The following is a 26,046-nucleotide window of genomic DNA, read 5'->3' as shown; positions in this document are numbered from 1 at the left end:
GAGATTCGTTCTCTCTATAATTAGCTTAATTTTAGGATAGATTTTAGTTGTAAGTGTAATTTAAGTCGAATAAATAAATTTTTAGTTATTAATAAACTATAGGGCTCTGGACAGTTCATTATTGAACTGAACACCTAATTAAATGTAATAATGTAATATAAATGTAATGATGAATTGGTACGAATAAAGATATATTTAAAAAAATAAATTAAAGGAAATTAAAGTAACAAACATAAATAACGGTGATCAATCTCTTCATAGAATCCAGATTCAAAATTCAGATTCAGAATACAAATTCAGATTCAGAAGAAGTATTCAGATTCAGAATTCAGGTGCAGAATTTAGGATTTAGATACGTTACTTGATTTATCGGCCTTATCGGTAAAGATTGATGACCATTTTACTAAGCACCTCTTAAGAATTGGAAATTTTATGGACGAATAGAAAGTTAGAAGAAATGAAAGATGTTGAAAATGTGCGGATAGAATTTTATTTAGAAGCATGATTATTTATCACATACCAAATTTTTGTTAACACGGGCCAACTACTATGAAGTGGTAGATACAGATAGAGTTGCAATGACAAATGTTAAAAACCACCTTTGGCGGCGGGCAGGAGAACGCAGTGTAGAGCCGAAGGATGAACCACAATCTCGCGCAACTCTACTGTCATGCAAAACAGGAATACAACTAGAACAGGAACTTTACTTGTTTTATTCATCAATCAGCACGATCAGGATGGAGAAGGCGGATTTTTTTTTTTTTAAAATATGCTTCGTGCTGGTCATCAGTTCCAACAGGATCCGGCAAGTACTGTTGAGGATAGAAACCGAATCTACACTGTTTTAGCTACAACCGGTGTCTACCACAACAGTAGCCAGCTACGAACGACGGCAAGTATTTTTGAAACAACAAATTCTGTCGATTACCAATGCCGGAAAAATTCTGGTTATATGGGAATGCTTCTAAATAAAATTCAATCCGCTCATTTTCACCATCTTTCATTTCCACTAACTTTCTATCCGTCTATAAAATTACATTTTTTTCAAATGAAGAGTTGATCACCGTAAATTTATTTTTATGAAATTATTTTATCGGCTATATCGGTGAAATTTTGAGAAAGAATATTTAAGAATTGAAAGATTATAGACGGATAGAAGATTAGAATAAGGTGAAAGGTGTTGAAAATGAGCAGAAGGGTAATTTTTTATTTGAAAAACTTTTCATCACATTTCATCGTTATGTTCCTCATAAATTACAATCTCAATCAACGCCGTTAGTAATAAGACTTCTCTTGCCGAAACATCCATCGATACAGACCTTTATCTACATAAACTACATTCACGGTTTTAACAAATATATTCAAAGAAATAAGAACACACTACCTTCAAAAAAGTAGCTACTCACCTTGATCGCATTTCAGGGTCAAATAAAACGCAACACAATAGTTTGTAAGGGATTCCAACTCAGACTCCCGTTAGTCGCGCGTATCCGTTAGATTTTAATTTTTATCAAGTCCAGACTAGAGGGTTTTAGTTTGTCATTATAATTTATTACAATTTCAAACGCCATCTTAAGCATTTCCATACCAGTTGAAGATAGTTTATTCATATACATATCTATAAATTAACATCTTGCTGAAATACATAGGGCAGCAAATCTCCAGCTCCACATACATATGTTTACCGGACTATATAAAATGAAAATAGTTAACACGCGAAGAACCGCTTAAACTTATTTGTAATTATTTTCTTCTTTGTCAGCATACTTATAGAAAGAATGGCGCGTCTATTTAGCGAGAAGAAAAGGGTACCTTAAGGTGGGTGGCGTTTTGTATATTTTTTTTTTCAAATTTATTTAGTTCATTGAACCACCTGTCATCTTTTTCAATGGTAGCTGGAGCACCACATGGCATCAGCGATGTTTTTGGTCATGATTGATGAGCAGCTTTCGCGTGAGACTTTCATTCTCTTAGTTTTCGGTTCACCCATAGGCAGGCTAGTCCACTAACTATCGCCAGGAGCGAAATGACCAATGCCTTTTGGCCGCTGTTACAGCTTTGTTCTGGCTCTACACTGGACCTGTGGATGTAAAACAATTAGAGGTAACAAAGTTAAAATTACCCGTTCGGGTAGCAGATGATAATTGCTTGACTGCGATTTTGAAAAGTTTCTCCGAATAGAACATACATAAAATTTTGTTTCCAGCTAATTGTAGAACTCGATTTTACTATGTAGGAAACTTTTAACACTGATTTATTATTGAGTCGAAGGCTGGATCAAATATCACTTTTTTCTTTTGTAACCCCTCCTCGAAATTTCCAAAAAACCCGAAGGGGGGAATAAATAAAGTTTGAAGTATTTTATGCAAATGAAACAAAATCAAATATCCGAAAGATTACAAAAATGGTAGTTATTTCACCTCTTCTGTTCTTGAGTTTATTGAATTTTTCGATTACATTTTTCTTGATTTATAGGTTTGTGCAATGATATAGCGCAATTTTGTTGCATACAAGCTTTCGTGCAATTTATTCGAATTTGTTTATTTTTGGCATATTCAAAAATATTTTATTATCCCTCACCCCCCCTCGCGATGTTCCAACTGACTGTTCCGAGTGACAAAAGAAGGATTTGAAATTTGATCCGGCATGAATTATTCAAGGTTGGGACCACCGAAATAAGATCTAATTTAGTGGAAAAAAAACTTATAAAACTTTTCTGCTGACGGTGAACTGGAATCGAACTTTTGTGACATTTGGTTACTTGGGATGGCTCCGACATTTTCCAGCGACTTTAGTTTAGGACCTATAAGACAATCTTTGAAAAATAAGGCCTATTTGAATCAAATTTCTTGCAACCGATGCCCTTAACTCGCATTATTTCAGCATCGATAGAAGCTAATGTGCTTTAGTAAAATGCTAATATACTAATATACGCAGATGATCTAAAATTGTTCCTCCCTGTGCGGCACCCAAAGGATTGTTTGAAATGCGCTTTATGGATTTCCAGAGTGTTGCAGCAGTTTCGGATTGAAAATCAATGCCTCAAAGTGTAACGTGATTACTAGACTGCCCCAAATTTGTATGGGAAATTCAAAACCTGTGAAATGTTATGCGCTGCAGGCTAAAATTGATCCTAGGCCTAGTACTAGATCTCATGCCAAATTTGGGCCAGATCGGATCACGGGAAGGGGTCGCTCAACGAGCCTGAAGTTTGTATGGGATTTTCAGACATTTTGTTCGGGAGAAACATGAAAAACAAGTTTTTCAGCAATAACTTTGGTTCCCGTCGGCCGATTTCTTTCAAAAACGGGTTTTCTTAAAGCCTAAATTATGAAAAACATTTCATCCGAAGACTGCATATCGATAAGAGTTAAGACAAAAAAGTTATTAGGCTTCCAAAATGTGCTAACTTTTTTAAGGATGGTATTCATCACTGTAAATGAGTCGGGGCGGTCGAACTTATTGACGCCTCATTAGCAGTGATGAATACCACCGTAAAAAAAGTAAGCCCATTTTGGAAGTCCAATAACTTTTTTGTCTTAACTCTTATCGATACGCAGTCTTCGGATGAAATGTTTTTCATAATTTAGGCTTTAAGAAAACCCGTTTTTGAAAGAAATCGGCCGACGGGAACCAAAGTTATTGATGAAAAACTGGTTTTTCATGTTTCTCCCGAACAAAATGTCTCAAAATCCCATACAAACTTCAGGCTCATTGAGCGACCCCTTCCCGTGATCCGATCTGGCCCAAATTTGGCATGAGATCTTGTACTAGGCCAAGGATCAATTTTAGCCTGCAGCGCATAACTTTTTCAAAAGTCGGGTCATTTGGGGCACTCTAGTGATTACCTTTTCTCGGAAAGTGAGTAATATTGTGCACGAATATTGCTTCGAGAACAGCTAGACCTTAGCTAGAAAATCCCCCGTGAAAGATCTGGGAGTCGAGTTAGATGAAGAACTAAGTTTCACGAAACATGTTGAACAAGTCGTAGCCAAAGCGAACTCCATGTACGGAATGGTAAGCAGGATTTGTAACGAGCTTGACAATCCTTACACTATCGTCTCTATTTATGTTGGAATTATCCGAACCACTATTGAATACGCCAGTATAGTGTGGCAGCCGTATTACAACGTTCTGAAAACAGGATTGAAAGGGTTCAAAAAAGAATTTCTGAGATACGCCTTAAGAAACCTTGGGTGGCAAGAAGAAATGCCGGAATACCGATCCTTGTGTATGGACTGGAGTCACTCGACACTCGGAGGAAATCAACAGATGCGCTGTTTTTAAAGGACTTGACCGTACTTAGTATCACAAATTTCTACAAACGAAGGACGTAGCAGTTTGCGCAACGTGAGACCGTTTCAGCTTCCAAATCGAATACAGAACAACACTCGTAATTAACCTATCTATAGAATGATGCCGCTTTACAACGCACATGCTGATGTAATCAAACTGACTATGTCTAGAGAACAAATAAAATATAGACTTAAGATGTTTTTATCATAGATGTGTTGTAACTAGTTAGGATCAAAGGCTGAAGCCTAGAATCTGTTAAATAAATAAAAATAAAATGAAAATAATGTTGATTTAGTGCAGGTGCAATACTGAAAAAATGCTAAACTTCAAAGCTTATGGTTACTTAGAACCGGTGGTCCTATATAATAGATTTATAGAACATTTTTTAGAATTGGTGAACGACGTGATTTGGAGTATTTGGACCAAAGTTGAACAGTTTGAAAAAGTTTAACAACTAATATATGTCACTTTGGGGTTACCAGGGTTTCACTGGATCTAATTCCGCTAATCCACTTTCGCTACTTCGGAAGTCCGGACTTCCGACTTCCGACAAGGAAAAGTGAATTACTAGATTGTCGGAAGTCTGTGTTTTGTTGCCAGTTCACCAGCGACGTTTATAAAAAAATTATTTAAATTCTCAATATTAACGCACCAGCACTGAATTTTACTTCGGAAGTCCGGACTCCGACTTCCGAAAGACTTCAGACAAAGAAAAGTGAAGTACTAGATTGTCGGAAGTCTGTATTTTGTTGCCAGTTCACCAGCGGCGTTTCTAATTTTTTTTTTTATTCACAATATCACTTATAAGTACCCTTTTAATACAAAATGTGCGGTTTTTTTTAAATAAAAGACCAAACATTGGTATAACCGTACTGTTATTTTCGTATATGATCGTAAAAATGTAGTATCGGTCAGTTCGGTGTTTTCTTATAAAAAAGTCGACATGTTGAGGCGAACTAATCTGTAAGTAGATCCGTTTGCTTTAAATTTACAATACAACTGACGAAATTTTCATATTTTGCAGAATGATCAATTCATAATAATGGCCCGCAGCTACATTTTGCGCCACGGCGAAATTAATCAGGGATAGAATTTACAGCCGCTGAAAAACATGTAAATTAGAAAAAAAATGTGTCTATAGTTTGGAATAAAAAAAAAATGAATGAATGAAACAAAACGATGCAGATATTCCTTATTTTGGTGAAAAAATACAATAAAAACAAATCAATTTGGACCGAATTTGTGAGTTTCCAGAAAAGCAAATCTTTCAGATTGCTGGTTTTCCAGCAATTGAGTTTGCTGATCGTTTCAAACAATTCATTTTTCTGGAAATTTTGCTAGAAAACCAGCGGGACAAAAGCCAGCAAACATTAGAAACAAATTCAAATTTTATAGAACGGTTCTATCCTTAACATAGGAGCAAGGCCTGATTAAAGGGGGGGGGGGGCAAAAGGGGCAATTGCCCCGGGCCCCCCGGCTCAAGGGGGCCCCCGAGGAGAAAAAATTGTTTAACATTACTTCAATCATACTACAACTGAAAAGAAATCTAAAAAAACTAAATGCCCCCGTGAAATAATGTCTAGATTAGTTTTTGTCTTTAAAAAATTAAGAGGGCCCCCTAAGTAAGCAGTGAGGGAGCTCTCTCACATTTTGCGAGTTGAGAATATCAAAATCTTCTGGACAAATTCGAATTCGACAAAAAAATTAAGAAGAATACGAGGCAAAACACCTCAAATTTTCATTTTTTTTATCGAAACATATCAGTTTTGATATTCTGTACAGAACAGGTAAAAAAGCTTAGCTTGGTTGACTACTCAAAAAGTTTCGAGCGACCGAGAATCGAACCCGGGCAGACTGAGTCCGTTCGCTGACATCTTACCTCTGTACAGAACAGGTAAAATAAAGAAAAAACATCTCCTCATTTTCATTACATTGAAACGTCTTGCACAACAATGATGTTTATTGTTACGTTAAGTTTCCAAGTTATGGTTTACTGCACTAAAATAGTAGATATTTTCGCGTTATGATTATTTCAGAATTTTACTCGGGCAGCATCCGGGTTATTATCGCGTATTATAATAACTTTTCACCTTTAAATCATTATTATTGAAGTTTTCACTGGTTTATAAATTATAAACCCTTTTCCATCCCTATTTTTGAAAGTACAATCTTTAAAAAAAACTGTAGTTGCTTAAATTGGACCAATCGACAGTACAGGGTTTCTTTATTAAATTTCCACCCCAATTTCTGTCTTAGACTCGAAATTGTATTGGAACATTTTCAACTCACAACATTTTATAATGTACTGAAGTGAATATCCTGAATTCAGCTTATCATTTTCCAAATGATTATTCTTAAGTTATCATAAAAACGATCTGATAGTTGAGTTACTAGTATCATTGAGTGATTTTCTTAATATGAATATTTCTATTAACTTAATCTCATCTTTTTCAGATTTAATTCATTGGGATTTTCAAGTCTTGTGTTGATTCTTCAGTTACTGAAGTTCAGTTTCATAATTTTTTTGAATTTTGAAAATTCAGGATCTTTGTTTAAGGTACTAAACTCATTTCGATTTTTTATCTGATTTTTTCAATGATAACTGATTCTGTGTTTTAAACATTTAATCTTTGTTCTGATTTTTTTTTTCCACCGATCATTTTTGCACTAATACCTCTTTGGCTTTGCCCTCAACTTTTGTGACATTTAGAATAACAATTCGATGAAAAAATTTGTCTGATGAAAATCATATTCAAAAACATCTCATGAGAAGGTTTTTTTTGTGTTTCAAAGACATAGAATTGAAATTCTCATTTGGTGCAATTTCTGCTTTTGCTCTGATTGTAACTTAATTTAACTCATATTTTGTTTCTCAAAACTTGATTTGAAATCATGGTTCAGATTTGAGACACTGAATCTTGGTTCTGAATAAAACGTGATTTCTCGCGTAAGCTTTCATTACGTCGTATGTTCTACAGAATATGTTGTCCAGGCTACAAATATTCTAAATGGGAAGAAGTTGCGACTAGTTTATGTCAGTTTTTGTATTTTTTCGTAATCAAACTGTTTGTTTACATTTTGTGTCATACGACGTAATAAGGGCTCACGTGAGATTTAAAGTTTTGAATTCTTAAACTCTTATATCTGTATCTCTATGGAATGTGGATTTAATTATTTTGTTTATTTTTTATTTATTTCGTTTTCAATGTTTCAAATCTGCATGTTTTTTTCCTAATTGTCACTAGGTAAATATTTCTCGAATAAACACAAACCATACTATCAATGATGAGATAAAAATAATATCCGGTTATTTTTTTTTAATTAGAGAATTTTAGTTGGTGATAAGGGTTTTAAAAAAAAACTAAAACTTAATTTTGCATTTTGCGGCTTAAATCAGAGCTTTAATTTCTAAAAAATTTCAAAACTCTTCCGCAATGTTTGCACGTGATAAATTAACAATTCGGTAGCAAATTTTGAATAGGGCGAATGCGCCAAATGTAAACAAACTGAGTTATCAGCTGAGAGAAAAAGTACGTTTGAAGACCTACATTTTTATAGTACAAAGTTATCTAAAGGATATTTGGGTTTTGAGAAATAAAGAAAACAAAATTATATTTTTGCTGGGAGCTTATGGAGCTGTCTAACTTTGAACGCTTTTTTCTCGAAACAGCTATGTTGGCGCATTCGCCGTATTCAAAATTCGATATCGAATTTTTATTTGAAGATACCAGAAACCATTTTCTACGCAGACAACATGGCTATTTGAAGATAATATACCGAAGGCCGATGACATAGTGAATGCGATGCGATTCAATGCGGCGAACCACATTTGATGAAAATGTATGTGAATCGCTTAAACCTGACATACTCAACGCGACGAAGCAGATGTCAATTTGTTCCGCCGCTCGAGTTCGCATTGGCCGCGTTCGCCAATTCGCATCGCATCGTTTTCACTATGTCATCGGCCGAACTCATCTTCAGTGTTTTTACACGTTTAAAAAGTTTTGTGTTTTCTGGGATAACATTTGAAAAAAAAATCGAATTATAGCCACACCCACCGAAATCAAAATCGTTAATTTGGTCTTGGTCCGTTTGTTTCTTCTGAAAACTGCTTGAAATCAAAGATTGATTCTCAGAGGTCATATGAAACGGTAAGTTTGCATTAAATTTCCTAGTATTGTACAAAAATTGTGATTATTAAAAAGAGAATTTCGTCGTCGTCCCCGAATGTATGATAAAATCAACGAAAAAAATTCCTGCATTCTTAGAAAAGATTTTAATGAAATAAGCAGTGTACATAATATTACGACGACTATTAGTCGTTTTGTGAGCTTACTTTGGAAATTCTCACAAGAACTGACTATCACATTACAAAAATCAACAAAATTTCTGTTTTCCAGTCCCCAAAAAACCCACTAAATAAAACTTTTTGTTAATTCAAAGAGCCAAACATAGTTGATGGTATTAAAAAGCATAAGCTCATATTTTTTTCAAAATTTTATTTCAAACCAATTCTTCAAAAAATAAGATTTTTAGATGAATTCCTTACATTTGCTAACAATTCTCATAACTATTTTTTGGAGCCTTTCACCAACACAGTTGAAGAGGACGAAATAGCCTACCTTGTCTATTTCAAAATACTATGGGAGCATAGTAGGTGTAGGAAAAACTTTGATCGCACCATACCCAAATTGATCTTTACCTTTCTCTAATGCCGTTTTCGGTTTTCTCCACTAGCGCGGGGCAAAACTTTCTCTGAATAAACAAACAGAATCATCACCCGGGACGATGCAAATATATGGTTGCTATAGTCAACCCTATGCTAACCCCCAACACTGACAACTTCTACGGGTTGCAACCGCCTGCTTGAGGTTCAAACCTCGGGCAATTCTAGTGGACTTCTGAATTAATAAACGAACACAAAAACAGCAGTTAGGGCAAAACTCGTGGATAACTAGGGTGTCACTGCTAATAAACGAAAACACTATAACTAACACAACCCATTCCTTGGAAACTCAAATGGTTGCTTTTTAAATTATTTGAGTGTTCATAATTCTATTTGTATTCATAGATGTTAAAAAAAATCATCAGGAAATGTCTAGGAGCATGTGAGCATTTTCCAAAAAACGGTGTTTGAACCAAAAAAAGAAGATCTTGGTTCAAAAAAATATTCTATTGAAAAAAAACTCTTTTTTATTTGATACAATGTATTATGAGTTTAATCTAAAAAATACTTGGAATCAAAGAATTGGTTTAAATTTCAAAGGTGAAATATTCTTTGAAAAAAGGAAAACAGATTATAAACAAAGGATTTTTTATTTGTCCCAGAATCAAAGTAATTTTCCTTTGACTAGGAAAGGAAAATTCAAACACGAACACACATTGGATCTCAATGAAACTTGATGTTTCTTCGAAGAGTATATTCATTAACTTGACACTATGGCGTACATCTTTCGAAGATATGATCTTACAAATGCCAAACACCACCAATCAAGAAAGTGCCCAATAGACTGCCCCAAATTTGTATGGGAAATTCAAAACCTGTAAAATGTTATGCGCTGCAGGCTGAAATTGATCCTAGTCCTAGTACAAGATCTCATGCCAAATTTGGGCCAGATCGGATCACGGGAAGGGGTCGCTCAACGAGCCTGAAGTTTGTATGGGATTTTGAGACACTTTGTTCGGGAGAAACATGAAAAACCAGTTTTTCATCAATAACTTTGGTTCCCGTCGGCCGATTTCTTTCAAAAACGGGTTTTCTTAAAGCCTAAATTATAAATAATATTTCATCCGAAGACTGCATTTCAATTAGAGTTAAGACAAGAAAGTTATTAGGCTTCAAAAATGGGCTAACTTTTTTAAGGATGGTATTCATCACTGTTAATGAGTCGAGGCGGTCGAGCATATTGACGCCTCATTAATAGTGCTGAATACCACCGTTAAAAAAGTTAGCCCATTTTTGAAGCCTTATAACTTTTTTATCTTAACTCTTATCGAAATACAGTCTTCGGATGAAATATTTGTCATAATTTAGGCTTTAAGAAAACCCATTTTTGAAAGAAATCGGCCGACGGGAACCAAAGTTATTGATGAAAAACTGGTTTTTCATGTTTCTCCCGAACAAAGTGTCTCAAAATCCCATACAAACTTCAGGCTCGTTGAGCGACCCCTTCCCGTGATCCGATCTGGCCCAAATTTGGCATGAGATCTTGTACTAGGACTAGGATCAATTTCAGCCTGCAGCGCATAACATTTTACAGGTTTTGAATTGGATTTTCGTGTTCCTTCCGAACTAAATGTCCCAAAATCCCATACAAACTTCAAGCTCGTTGAGCGACCCCTTCACGTGATCCGATCTCGCCTAAATTAGGCATGAGATCTTATACTAGGCCAAGGATCAATTTTAGCCTGCAGCGCATAACTTTTTCAAAAGTCGGGTCATTTGGGGCACTCTAGTGCCCAATGTATGCCGTGACCGGGATTCGATCTCATGACCCTTGGCTTAGAAGACTTTAAGGCTATTATCTATGCCACGGGCGACGCCTTTGAAAATTAAAAATGATAACACAATACACGCTTCAGAATCAAGTATTTCAACCGTAAGAAACAGATTGTAATTTTTTCCATCCAAATCAAAACAGAGTTTAAAAGTACTTCTTTTCGATACTTTTTGGAAACTTTATCGAAAAGTACTGCTTTTCGCCATAGTTTTTTTCAGTATAAAAAGCAGGCATTCTCAAAACCAAACTTCGTAACAAAAACAAAAATTTTAGTACAAAGTCGCAAAAAGAAATCTATATATATAAAACAGGGAGAGAGACAGCCCATACAGAAATGTGCGAACACGCAAAACTCTTCACTGGAGCATCCGATTTGCATGCGATTTTCTTTGTTGTGTTCGTCTTCACACGAAGAATAACACAACGGAGAGATAATTTCAAAAATGTTTTTGTGGAATTTGAAAATTTATTTTTAGTTTTTATTCGTATCAAATAAAAGTCATGGCACCCAATTTCCATTTTTTCCATTCGAATCACCCAGAGTAGGAAGGCGCAAAAGCAATCAAGGTGTCTCTTGACGCTGAATTGTGATGCAAAAATCCTCGGGTGCGTCGCGTCCGCGTTTTAGTACTTATCGACAGCGTTGACCGCTGACGTGACGCGACGACCGACGCTGTATTGTGTTTCTGCCTTTACTGATGTCCATCCATCTCTCTATAGGAAGTTTTGGCGCCCATTTTCGTTGCAAGTGTACTTTTCACGTGGCACCAGTAAAATGGATACTTGGATGTAATTGTTCACCTTCCGTATGGGGTGAAAAAAAAAGAACGCAATAAGCCGGCATGGAGTATACCTATTTTCGGAAATTGTCATCAAGGAAACTTTAACATTTTTTAAGCTAATTAACCCAAAGCTAGCCGGATTGCCCGGTTTTACCCGGACTTGACCGGGTAATTAATAAAACAAAATTTAAAGGGCCCGGTCAAGTCGTCCAGCCTGGTTGTCCGGATTTTGATAAATAAAACCCGAATTTTCCGGATTAAGTCATTTCATTTGCCAAATAAAAAAAAACTCTCATTAAGTTAATTTTTTTTTTTTTTCTAATTTTGCGTTTTAAAACGAAATTTTTTTAGCAACTTTTAACATAACAATCATGCGCGGTTTCTGGATGCTTAAAATACAATTCAACATTTCTTATGTGTTTCGAAGAAAAAAAATTATTAAAGTGCTTATCGTTTTATTATTTTTTTGGAGTAGTTTCTGAATTAAGCCCAAATTTGCTTGGTATTGCCCGGATTTTGGATTGACAATTTTGAAATCAAATGCCCGGATATTGTTAGGTTTTTAGATAGCATAAATTTGCTTGACCAGGATACGCGTGGAAAAAATTCAGATCTCTTTTATTTACTCCGTTATTTTGTTTTCTTTATTTTCCGGTTAAATGAAAGACTTGTCATATTATTCAAGACAAATAATATTCTACGTATGACTGTGGAAGTTTTGACATAAAAAAAAAAACAACTGAACAGATAACAATGAAATATTCCATCACAGTATCTTCTGTTCATATTTATGGTATAACACCAAGAGAACCTCTAATTTTTAATTAATAGAATAAGACGACCATAAATTGATTTACTTGGTTTTTGTAAACGTCAAGATTGTAATGAGTTAGTTCGAGAATAGAAAGATATTAACTTTGTAATTCTATGTGAATTTCATCAGAAAACCAAGGAAATGTTAGATACTATCCACTTCTTTCTTTCATACTAAGATGCTGAAAAACTATACAAAATTAAGGATATAAATAGGGTTGACTTTGTAAAAATAAAGTTCATAATTTGATCCAACACTCAGTATCAGAAATCAAGAACAGATAATTGGTTCAATAACATCTTCAAATACAAGAAGCTTGGAAAATAAAGATTTTAGTCTCGACGAAAATATGATTCAAGATCTAAAACAGAGATAATGAAAACTGAATTAGATTTGCATGCAAAGACTTTTTTGAATTTCATTTCTGATTTTGAATTCAAGATCTCAATGTAAAAAAAGATTTCATAACCGTTTGATGTGAAATTGCTGTGAATAAAAATTGCATGTACATACACATATATTGAATGTTCTAATTTTCTTTGTTCAGTGCTTAAGCATCCATTTCTCGATAAATATGAAAAAGTTAAAGTCGATATAAAAAAGATGAATGAGGAGATTATCTAATACAGAGAACATATCAAATGCATGATAGATAACGAAAAACAGAATAGTATATGAAAATTTGTTGATATTGATATATTTGCAACATAAAAAAAAATCGCGAAATTTCATACCATGAAAAGTGTTGTGCCATTTCTACAAATTTGGTACCTATACGATAAAGAAAATTTCAAAAATGGTTTTGGCGAAAAAGGAAAGACAGTTGATCAAAACTGCTTAAAATGACGACACATTTCAACAAAACACTTCTTGGCACTTATCTTGGGGTTAATAGAAATTAAACATATCGGTGTCAAGGATCCTCTGTAAATGAAAAAAAAAAATGTAAAATGGAAGAAAATAGATTTTTAAATTTATCCCACAAGATATTCGCTTTCCAGTTTTGTTGGAAGTCAATCTTCTTTGAAAATTTATGCCCCTGGAGGTAGGCACTACCGTAATATAACAGAAGTATTACGAAAATAGTCAAAAAACTGTGTCGATTCACTCCGTTTGAAGGTAACAATCCAGTTTCATGAGCGTAAATAATTATTTACCTATTTTCTGCTTATTTACATGTTCATTATTTTTGCGAAATTCAAAGGCTTAACGAAGTTTGCCGGGTCAGCTAGTTTCTCTAGAAAAAGTTCACTCGTGTTGGAAAAAAGTGGTAGAAATTTTGACATTTCTAAAATATTACCATTCAAAAACGTTTTCAAGATCTTTGGGCGTTGTATTTTTTACAGCACTTGCTCTAATAGCAAGTTCACTGGTGTTGGGAAAAAGTGGTAGAAATTTTGTCACTTTTTGCACATTTTGAAAATTTTGCCATGCAAAAACATTTTCAAGGTCTATGGACTTCAAGTTTTTTAACACCACGTGTTGTAGTTTCACATGCTGTGATGCAAAAATAGCAATATTTCTATCACATACGGCTGAAATAGAAACAGTGCTGTAAAAAATACAACGCCCAAATATCTTGAAAACATTTTTGCATAATAAAATTTTCAAAATGCCAAAATTTCTACCACTTTTTCCCAACACCAGTGACCATGCTCTTAGTATAGCAGATATATAATGTAATCTATATTGTCGCTGAATCCCCAAACCGGAGTTATCGTCAATGAGCGCTGGCGACATTTACTGGCGACACTCACTGGCGACAAGTTATTATCAGGACGTGTACAACTTCGGGTGTGTTCTTATACCAAAGATTTTTTATTTCAAAGGAAAGTGCCGCAAAAACAAAAGATTTTTTCCTTTGGTTCAAATGCATTTTCCTCTGTTTCAAAGATTTTTTCTTTTGAAAATCTTAGATTCAAAATATTAATGCTTTGATACAAAAACCAGTTTCATTTGATTTAAAGTTATTATCTTTGCTCAAAGGTAATTTAGATATAGATTTAAAAGCATTTATTCATTGAACCATTTTTCATTTATTCCCATTGGAAGATTTTTACCCTGTTGTTTCGAAGTTCCTATTAGGAGTTTGAATAATAAAAAGATACAATTTTAGTTCTTAAATTCTTTTTTATTCACAAACACATAAAACACTGGTTCACTATAACCGAGTAGGGTCCTTGATATCGTTGGCAAAGTTTCGCATTCTCCGTGGGCCGGTCAATAAACTTCCGAAAGCCACTCCAGCTGCTGGCTGGTCCGACTGGTGATTGCCGTTGAAGATTGGGCCGAAAAAATACGACCGCGGGATTTGGGGAGGTGTTACTTTGCGCAGCTTTCTCCATGTTCGAGAGACTTGGAAATCTATCCGTCGGCCGTGGTCCTGTAACTATACAAGCGTTTTAGAAAATCTTGAATTCACCTAAATATTCAGTATTTATTAACTTACACTTACCATTTTGCATCCTGATCCTCCTTATTTATAGCTTACTCCGATTCACTGGTTTGATTTTTAAAACGAGCGGCCGAACTTTATTCGATTTTTTGGTTTTCTGTTCTTCTCGCAAGTCAATGCAAAATATCTTCTAAGTTTGAAGTTTTTGTTTCAAAAAATTATTCTTTTCAGTTTAAAACATTTTTCTTCGATTGAAAGAATAATTTACTTTGTTTCTAAAGAAATATGCAATTGAACAAATTTCTTTTGAACCAAAGAATTTGTTTGAAATCAAAGTCCAAAATTATTTAATTCAAAAAAATTATTCTTTCTTTCAAAAATTATTCTTTTCAATCAAAACTATAATTCATTGATTCAAAGAAAACAGGAGCTGGATTCAAAAAAATGAATGTTTTTAATCAAAGTCAGATTTAATTCTTCCAAAATTCAAGTTTACTCTGCGTGAATACACGGAATCGTCCATCTTGTAACAGGCAATCGTAATCATAGGCATGGTAGGCGAACAATTCGCTGTCAAAAAGCGCTCCATCTCCACCCCCCACCAATGAGAAACTTTTGGTACTCCTTGCCTACTGTTGCTCAATATGCAACCACCCGTAGCTGTATAGGCACGCTGGTTATTACTTTACAAAAGCGTTGCCAGTAATGATATTTCACAACGTCGCTAGTTGGCAAGGTTGCCGATCACCAGCGCGAAAACTTCGGATTTCAACTTCAATGACAATATATATAAAAATGAATGTTTGTCTGTCTGTCTGTTCCCTATAGACTCGGAAACTACTGAACCGATCATCGTCAAAATTGGCATCTGAGGGTTTTTGGGGCCGGAGATGGTTTCTATGATAGTTAAAACCCCCTCCGACTTAAGGGAGGGAGGGCTTCCATACAAAATTTGTAGTTTTTCGAATCAAATAAAAGTCATGACATCCATTTTCACGAGTTTTTTTTCCTTTGGGCGGTTTGTTTTTCGTCTCTATGGTCGAGGCGTCGCGAGCCAACGTCGCAAAAGGATAGTAACCATGACATAGCATACTGATCAGTGGGAATATTTTGGCGCGTATTTCTCAACCAAGCATACTTCCAATGCAAGGAGGGCGATGGTGGCCTTGATGTATTTTTTTTCTACTTGATTCCTAGCCTATTTGTACAGCACATGGTTATGAATGACGCCTAGATATGACCCAGATTGATATTTTGCCGATCGAATAAAACATATACCCCATGTTCAAACGTTCAACTTTTCCCTGTTCCAAAAAAATTAAAAAAAAATGTTTTCTTCTAGACATTGTTATTTCGGCCCAAATTCACAACTGAAACGAATTTAGAAATGAAAATGGGATCTTTTGATTTTAAATAATTCTAAAAAAAAAAACATCGTACTTTTTGCTTACACGTACCTACTTAACATGAAAAGTGTTTTTGTGTTACATGGCTGCTTAAAAGAGACTTTTGATCCGCTTCTTTTTTGAAAAGTGAGACTTAAGAACTGATATTCAACTGCAAGCAAAAGTTTTATGAGAAATTTTTAGTATACTTTTAAAGTGCTCAAAACAATATTCCCTCCTGTCAACTTACACGGTGGGGGAGGGTAAACGTCGAACTTTTAAGAAATTCATCTTCAAAATGATTCAATATGTTGGAAAGACCAGAAGGGATATTCTGAATGTTGCAACTGAAGCGGATATTTAAAATTCTTAAATGTCTTTGTAAATGAAGGTCATTTGCTTTGAACAGCATTCGTTAAAAGTGGAGTAACAAACATAAATTTATACTGCTGGAATACTGCAGATATATCAATGAAACTTGATAAAACAAACAAACAGAAATACGCATTAAATCCATTTTAAAGCCATCACTCTGACGCATCTGAAAATAAGCTTGCATTTACACTTGCCCCAATACACGGGACAAATGTTAACTTAAAAAATTGTTTTTGCCATCAATTTTGAATATTTGACTTTCAAAGAGAAAATTAAAAAAGCTGAAAATTTATTTAGTAATGCAACTGATATTTTTTTTAAATATTTCTGTTTTTTGCTTTGATAAATTTATTTATAAAAAAAAATGCACTGCATAAAATCGATAGTTTTCATACCGTGATAAGTGCTGTTTGGGAAAATTTCAAGCTATAATGTCTCATGTCCATGAGTTTCGCATATGGCGAAACATTTTTTAACATAATTTTGGCATCTCCATAAAGTACCAAATGCAATAAATTCCAATATGCGAATCTTTTTCTTTCTATTAGAAATTTATTTAAACTCAAGCCGGGTAAATCAGCCTACCTTCTTCAAGCAGTGGGGGACAAAATTGGAAAAGATGGGGGCGCTCCCCTGTAAGTTTAAGATAAAGAGCTTTTCAAAGAAGGGACCATATTTTAAAAGAGGGTACGGATATTTGGCATAACTTAAAAATAGATGTGACAAATGTTTTTAACGAAAGTTCGTAGCTTCCCACTTTGTGAAAAAGGGGAAAATCCATAAATTTTGTACATTGTATAATTCATTAGGAAACTTCAAAAACAGAGTTTAAATTTCAGATCTAGAAAAACAAGTTAAGAGATCAAGTTTCAGGTAATAATATATACCATCTTTGAATTGCAATTCGGAACTCTAGCTACAGCTTTCATTTCAAAGTTGTTAGTTCTGAACTATGATGAGGTTTCTTAATTTGAATAAATTTTTACAAATTACATTTATTTTTGGAAAGGGTAGCAAAGCACACCGGGTCAGCTAGTATATAATATAAGCACAGAGAACAGACGTACAAGCTAGCCCACGAAACTTGTGTAAAATTTCCAGCGGCATTAGTTTAATTATGAGTTCATATATACGGTTACGTCTTTTCGAAAACTGTACACTTGAAAATTTGATTTGTAACTTTTGAACGGCGCAATAGGTGCCACTGTTTAAGTTCAATTTTCAACATATTTTTTGGATGTCTGCATTTGAAATTTTACACACTTTTTTTGAAGATTTTTTGTTCGAGCTTGTACGTCTGTTCTCTGTGATATAAGCCGGTGACCAATTTTTGTGAGTGGCCTCCGATTGTTGGGAGACTGTACCATTTCAAATAAAAATTTATTTGCGCAGATGTTGGTCCGAATTGTGTACGCAAAATGAAGATTTTTGCAGCACGTGTCGAAATTTGTCCAGCGAGGTTGCCAAACTAGCTGATTTTAAATGCTTGGCTTGGCTGAGAGATTCCATTAACTGTAAAACGGTTTAGGACTGCGACGAATTGGATCGAAATCTTATCAGTTTTGGATCAATCCTTAGAGCACTTGTATCCGTGGTCCAAACAGCCGGTTTAGAATCAAATTCCGACCCAAGCAACCGCATCCGTGTTTCATTAAACCAGTTTCATCTCACTTTTTTTTTTAGAACTGGTATAAGGATTTCTTCAAAATTGATGAAATTTGGATCCAATTTGACGCAGTTCTAAACTGTTTGACAGTTAACGGACCACGAGTGGGGCTGCCCGTTTTTTCACTGGATTGGATCTTATTTCGTTGGTTCAATTCTTGTATAAATCAGACCCAAGAATAGACCACGGATACAGGTGCTCTTAATTCAATAAAACAGATCCAAAACGTTAACCGAAGAAAACGGAAATCATACTTTAGAAAGCCTTTCAAAATTTAACGATTAAGATGTGATTTAAGTATTCTTGTTTGTATATTTCTGGTGAAGAACAGTCCCCCTTGCGAAACTTTTGTCGAATTTATTGGATTGCATTCTTCATTGAAGAGATATAACAGATTCTTCTAAACGTGGGCCTAGTACTAAGTTTCCCTACTGCACTATTGAACGTTCAATAACTCAGGGTGGCCATCGGATTTCCATTTTCAAATTCCCGGTTTTTTCCCGGTTTTCCCTGGGAGATTTTCATGTTTTAATACCTTTTACAAGATTTATTGACCGAACAAATAGACATTTTCAGATATTCGTAAGTGAAAGTGTGTCAAAAATGAAAATTTTTAGTGAATCAATTTTGTAATTTGAAAGTTATTCATAACTTCAAAAATTGCGGTGAGACTTGATCGGTTTCATACCGATAATAAAGAACTGTTTTGTTACGGAAAATTCTTTATTTTTATAATTTGAATTTTTTTGGGCGTCACTTGGAATCTTGAAGTACCACATTGCATTATTTGAAATCACATTGTAATGTTGTAAATCTAAGTTGACGTTCAAGATCTCAAATTATATGGGAGATTTCAAAGTTTATTCAACTAATCAGAACCGGATCTTCTTTTTGTCAATAAAACAATTTTGAGGTTCAAAGGTTTCTTAAACAATTTAGTTAATGATGAGGAAAATATATTTTCCGAGACATTTAAGGTTAGTTTTTTTTGTGAAAATTATTAACCAATTAAATAAAAATTTGTGAAATCTTTAAAAAATCAAGTTAGATTTGTTAAAATTGGCCAAACATAGATATTTATTGTCATTATTTTCTTTAAAACTCTAAAAGGAACGAACAACCCATAATGATGTCTTAAAATGAAAGCTGCAGCACCAAAAGGGCTGGAAAATGATATATTTTGACGAATATTTGATAAAGATAAAGATGATAATTTTAATAGATTACTCATGTAGTTTACTACATTTTAATTCAAAACCTGGTTAAATTTCAATGCTTTTATTTGATTCCACTTAGGAAGTTATAAAGTTAAAAAGGTGCATTTGAAAAGGGGTTCATCAATCTAAAAAATCTCTTAAAATGAAATTTATAAAAATTGCCACAATGAACCAAATTGAAAACAATTTAATTTTTTTATTATAATTCAGAAAAATCAGTATATTTAGATAAATAAACAAGCTTATTTTTTGCTGTAAATGTATTTTGTATGTATGTATGTATTATATCCACCTTGGGTTTACGGCAGCGCCGCGGTTGTGGCAAAAAAAATAACCCACACGTCCATCTTGGCTACCACACAACACAATCATAACCACTCAATGAGACTTCTAAAGGAATGGAATCGTAAGCAGAGGCACTAACGGTATCCAGGGTAAAAAGGGGGAAAGTCTCGAGAAGCTATAACCATATTGTTGACTAACCACGATAGCATGCAAATTATAATCCCGCCGCCAAGGCTTCCGAAAAAAGAGTGCGTCCTTATTTTACAAAAAGTAATCAAATACTTTATTTTTCTCAGCCATGCCAACTTCCCTTGACATAAATTGAGGAACGTCTAGTATTCAATGCGGTACTAGCATACACCCCAAGCAACCAAAAGTCGCATACTTACTTAAACATGAAACTCCGAAGTTCGCATTTGGCTGAACTTTGGTTTTACGGGACTTTCAGGTACCCATATCGCGTAAAAGTTATTCAGAAACTTCTATCGCCTTCCAAAGGGCGAAAAAAGCGATAACGGAACTTCAAAGCGCTTTCAATGCGACTTCTTTCGAGAAGGATCCTCAGGTTCGATAAGTACTTTCTAACGAACCGTCAATGAACCTTCTAGTTACTGCACGGAATCTGTTTGAGACTTTTAAGCGACATGTCAAATATTTCTGTCAAACATTGCGTTTTGTTTACATTCGAATTATCCACAATGAAATCCAGCATAAAATTAGCAAAGCCGCCGTAGGTAAGAACGAATATACAAAAAGTTTTTCGGTGTTCTTTTGTTCTTAAATTTTCAGACATTTTACCAACCATCGCGGAAACAGGCAGTGGATAAAACCGGTCTCGAATGCAGGAAAACCCACGGAACATAAACGCCCAGCAGCACCTTCAAACATGGAGAAGTTCGAGGAGGATAATTATCATCAACACCTTTTCGAACCAGTCCGGCACTTCGATGGAAACCAAATAGAGCTGCGAATGGTTTGCAGCAAGTGTTTCCATATGTGCAACTTGCCGACCGATTGCCGATTCGAACATCACCCTACAATCTCATGCCGCCCCTCATGGTCACTGGTTTTGAAAAGAATATGGGTCTATCCTTGACCCATTTTGTTCATTGAATTTCACGTGAATAAATAAAATAGAACATACAATGTTGTATTTATTTCCTCATTCATGCAAATATCATATCCTTCTTCAAACATCCAAATTACCCACTAGGCTATCCTCTAATACTAGCAAGGTAAAATTTTCAGGTTCAGTTTATAAACGACTAGAAACGATGATGATAGCAAAGCCGGTTTGGTCAAGAGGCTATAGAGTTTCCCAGCAGCCTAAAGAGCATTGGATCGATTCTCGAAGCGGGTAAGTTCATTTGTAAGTATATATTTAGTAAACCTAAAAGTCAATGAGATAAACATAGATAGACCGGCAACCTTGCAGTCTGTCATCTGGTTGTCAGAGCAATCTGTCAATCGGATTTTTTTTTCGGCGCGTAGAAGTTACTTGACATTCTCTTAGAGGCTGAATAGCGTTCTCTTCAGCCACCTAAACGAACTTCAAAGTAGCTTTAATAACTTAAATTTTGGGCTGATTAGCATTCTCTAGGACCACCTCCAGAAGCTGATTAAGCTTCAATGGTACCTCTTTATGGAACTTTTGGTCGCTTGGGACGGTAACCCGCTCTTTTTGTAAAACGAGGATACCCAGATGCCCCTACCCTAGATATTAATATAATACAATAGATATATAGTTATATAAAATATAAAATGAATATAATGTTATAGCATATGCAAATTGTATATATGTTGTTTTGCAATAATATAATTTAGTACAATATTAGAAAGTTGAATAACGTAAACGGCTAGGTTTCGGCCAGACCGAACTGAGCGCCATGAGAAAATTCCGAAACAACAGAAATTAAATGTCTTGTAATTCATAAAGGCGAATAGGCGAATAAAGTCCAAGGAATTCATAGTAATCAATCTATGAATTCCTTGGACTTTAAACTATCGCCACTGATTGATAAACATTAAAAATTTTCTCTAGTTTAAAATATCTGTACAAAAAGTTCAAGTAACTTTAAAAAATGCTAATGGCGTTCAATTCGGTCTGGTCGAGATAAGAATGAATAAAACAGATTGCATAAAAAACGATATGGTTATTTGAATTCTAATTATTAAATAAAAAAATAAATAAAACTAAAAAGTGCAAAATTTGAATATGCATGAAATAGGATTATTAAAATTGCAGAATTGATCAGAATGAGCTGAAATGAAACATAACATAATTAAAATCTGAAAAGTTAGTACTGAATGTTATGACTGGCCTCCATTCACATCCGATCAGATCGCCTCCTGTACATCAAAGGGTAAATGATTACTTGAAAAGTTAAATTAGTAACCATAACGTTAATGCATACATGGTTGAAAAATAATGAAAAATTGCAATATCAACTTAAAAATAACACATACTTCAAAATCTGTTAAGCTTAATAAATGTGAAGCAATACTCCAACGAAATGAGCTCTGAAAAGAAGACTAAAATTATTGTGGAAAAGCAACCATTTAACTGCAGCTATGGAAAATTGTTCAATTAATGAAGTCAGTTTAAGGTCCACTGAGGAGGAGCGAAACGCCAACATAAGCTCGAAACGTTGAAACGATCTGATTAATTTCTCACCAAGAAAAGTCGATGATATCAACAACCCAGTAATTGCGGTGAATAACCTGTTCATTAACTATGTATGAGATAAACAGCATTTAGATGATAAAATAGTTGTACCGAATGTTTCTATCCTAAAAATAAAAAAAAATAAAAAAAAAAATACTGAAGGTACAGATAATATGTATAAACAAAATTATTCAACAGTGATGCTAAGCTGAAAAAATGGTAACAATTATAAAAAATATTTTTAATATCTGTGAATAAATTGAAATGAGATGTAATTGACAAAATACAGCTGTGAAATGAAAAAAAAAATATTTCAAAAAGGTTTTTCATATGGTGATAGAAATTGGCAATGATTTTGGAATGATAAAGGTTAAAAATATATTAGTAGTGACTTTTCAACAAACAATGTAGATCTGGACAGCATGTATGATAGAACCTAAGAAATTGTACAAAAGATTTACTGTATGGATGAACGAATTTATCACAAACCGAACAAAAATAAGGGCCTCAAGTAAGAATAAAGAAAATCTGACGTTTAAAAAAGTCAAACAATCTGTTTCCTCGCGATAAACCGAAAGACAAAATCATTTGATCTGAAAATAAAGTTTCATTTCATTTATATTTTTAATGGCTTATTAGAAAATATTAACTATGTCGCTTTCGCTAAAACACTTGTAAAACACTATTGTAAAACACTTAAACATATGGTAAAATTCATCCCTGCTAAATGAGGACACGGCTAGAACAGCATGAGCACTTAGTTCCGGACTTCCTTCGAAGCTCCTAGCGAAAGTGACATCGACATTATTCAACAATTAGCTATACTGACTGAGAATAACTTTATAATTGAAGAGGACCAAAAAGATGAAAACAAATTATCATAAAAACATGATGTTTGAAAAAGACAACTTTTATTATGTAGAAATTAAGTGATGACAGGACAAACGGATTAATCCGAATTAAAGTGAATATAAGAAATAGCTGGAAGCTGGAAAAGCAGCAGAACCCGTTTTAACTGTTGATGCTTCTTGAGACCTGAAATAAATTTATTTCTAAAGGTTATTGCCTAATTCGAATTTTATGTAGTAAACCTGAAAAAACAAAAAAAAACGGGATGGTGAGCTAATAACAGTGATTTGTTATTTTTATATTGCTGTTATTTAAGCTGCTGATCTCTAGCGTAACATTTCAAGGGGAGGGAACTGCTATATGTAAACAAATTGTGTGTGACAAAACGACCTAATTAGTTTTTTTTTTGTGTAGGACCAAAGGGCGAAACTTCAAAGCCGGAACAAAAACGGCCGATCAATTGGGCGAAGCTTCCCGGCGTAACTGGAATCAGACACGAAAAAGGACGAGAGTCGAAAATATCTGCTATTAATTAAAAAAAGATGAAGTTCTTGATAACCAACGAACAATAAGTGAATATAATGCACATTTTTTTTTAAATTTTGTTGAAAAAAAGTGTTTGTTTTTTTTGAGCTTACTGCTAGTTTCGCCCTTATGAAATGTTACGCTAGATCTGGTTCATAAATGTAAAAACATAGAGATGATGTATATTATTATCCTGTAAAACAAATTGATATCAATATGTATTTATGTATCCTACGAATGTATTTAATATAAAAAGTGAAGAAAACATATCCTGGAAAAGAAGCAATTATGTATGTATGTATGTATATGTACGGTATCCACCTTGGGTATATCCTGAAAAAGAAGCAATTTAACACAAAATTTGTTGAGTTCATTGGAACAAGCTGTGTTTAAGTAATTAGAAATTTCAAATTTACCCGGGTTAAAAGTTTTTGACCATTGTTTACACATGGTGTTAATTTTGTTTTTTTAATGGAATTTGGCATAACGTTAAGGCGATGAAAATCAAAGTTGAAATATGTTTTTTTTTAAATGCACACAATGTTCATTGTTCCGGTTGCATATTTTCGGATGTTACTCTATGAGCTTAAACCTCTCTTACTCTCAAGGCATCATATCTCGCGTACTTTTTCATAACCCCGTACACCATATTTTACCGATAAAGTATATTCTGTTAAACATTCAGAAGGAATCAATTTGAAATGATTTTTTTAACCAAACCTTGGTTATGACTTTTATGTTTATATGACTGTTCCCGGGAATGTTTCTTTCATCACTAGCAGCAGTTTTGCGAATGTGTCGTTTTGAGTTTTATGTACGATAAGGATAAGGGCCTCCAGATGGTGCAATTTTTGTAGAAAGAATACACTATAAGTTGTATGAGCAATTATCAAATGATATGGTTATTAAAACTGCCCCTCCCACCGCACACTGCAATCCAGACTGAGCTCTCACACCACCACTCGCAGCAACGGGACGCGGCCCTATTCCCAGGGGAAGGAGTCTACCCCGAAACGGCACCCGCTTCCCATGATGCAGGTGGTGAAATATCCTCATGTACAGACCGCCGCATGCAATGCGAAGGACAGTTAAAATATCCAACACCATATCCAAAAAGCAGCGAATGAACAGATAATTGTACCCAATTAATTAATAAATGGAACATCCTCACCCGCTTCCAATCCTCGCCATGCCGATCCATCTTGCTGACACTGCGACGTTCAACGTTCATTCTTCAATGATGAACTGATGATGAACATTTTCACGCTAACACCCATACACATTGACACATATCCGCTTCAGACTATTCATTTACATTTTACACTACCACTTTCCTCCTCGTTCAATCTGCTTCTCGCCTACTATGCCAACTTGTAATAATTTTCCACTCCCAAATGCACCTACACAAATACCAAACAACCTATTTCCAACCAACACAATTTCAATCTACTTGAGCATAGCTAAAATGGAACCCCCTTCTAATTACACACGCGATTTTTTTTGTGTCGATCACCAATACACTAATCTCACACGCATGACGCTTGAGGTGATTATCGCCTCTCTTGGTCGGACATGTTTCGGAAACATAAAGCCTCTAGTATCCACATTGATGTTTCTAAATCTGGCAAACATAAACGGTCTCGCGGATCACTGGAAAGCAATCTGATGACAGTGACTTTCACGACAATTCCAATTTTATCACCATGATTGATTTAATTTCACTCAAATATTTAGAACACTTTGGACATCGAGGAAAACAGTACCACACGCGACGGGACCTTGACGCGGACTGATTTTTTGCTGTAAATGTATTTTACTTTTAAACTCGGACTTCAAAAGTTGAACTCAAATTCTGAAATACCGGCTTTGTAATGAAATTCTGATCATTAAATGTCTATATTAGTTTCAAAATTTTATTGTCAATTCGAACTTTGAGTTTAAATTTTGAATTCTAATCCATGCATGCATGAGTAGCGTTACTATTGTTTTGTTTTTTTTTTTTTATTATTCTGAATAAGAATATATGATTTTTGAGTGTTATTTGCATAATAATTTCTGAAGTCTTAGTACGGGGTACTGGTTAATAAATTATGGATTTAGGTTACTAGTTTCTTAGTTTCGGTTTTATTTCTGTCCTAAAATGAGTCTGTTAAATCCAGATAATGAGTCTGAATTTTGAATCTCAAATTAAGTTATATTTTTACATTTTGAAATTTAATTTTGAGTCCGATTCCAAAACTTGAAACCTCGAACTTATACCAGAATCTTTTTAAAATTCATCTGCATTTTCAG

General features: G+C 34.4%; 1 protein-coding gene across 1 annotated transcript in view; it reads right to left on the bottom strand.

The window, feature by feature from the left end:
- Positions 1-1,572: 1,572 nt before the first annotated feature.
- LOC129751111 (uncharacterized) overlaps positions 1,573-26,046 on the bottom strand; it is a 46,676-nt gene continuing 22,202 nt past the window's right edge. The window contains exon 4 of the mRNA XM_055746418.1: positions 1,573-2,080. Within this exon, the coding sequence (XP_055602393.1) occupies positions 1,963-2,080 (118 nt within the window). The 3' untranslated portion in view covers positions 1,573-1,962. The remainder of the gene's footprint in view (positions 2,081-26,046) is intronic.

This window comes from Uranotaenia lowii, chromosome 3 (genome assembly GCF_029784155.1).
Source record: "Uranotaenia lowii strain MFRU-FL chromosome 3, ASM2978415v1, whole genome shotgun sequence".
Classification (NCBI taxonomy): Eukaryota; Metazoa; Arthropoda; class Insecta; order Diptera; family Culicidae; genus Uranotaenia; species Uranotaenia lowii.
This window is presented reverse-complemented; position numbering and strand designations above follow the sequence as displayed.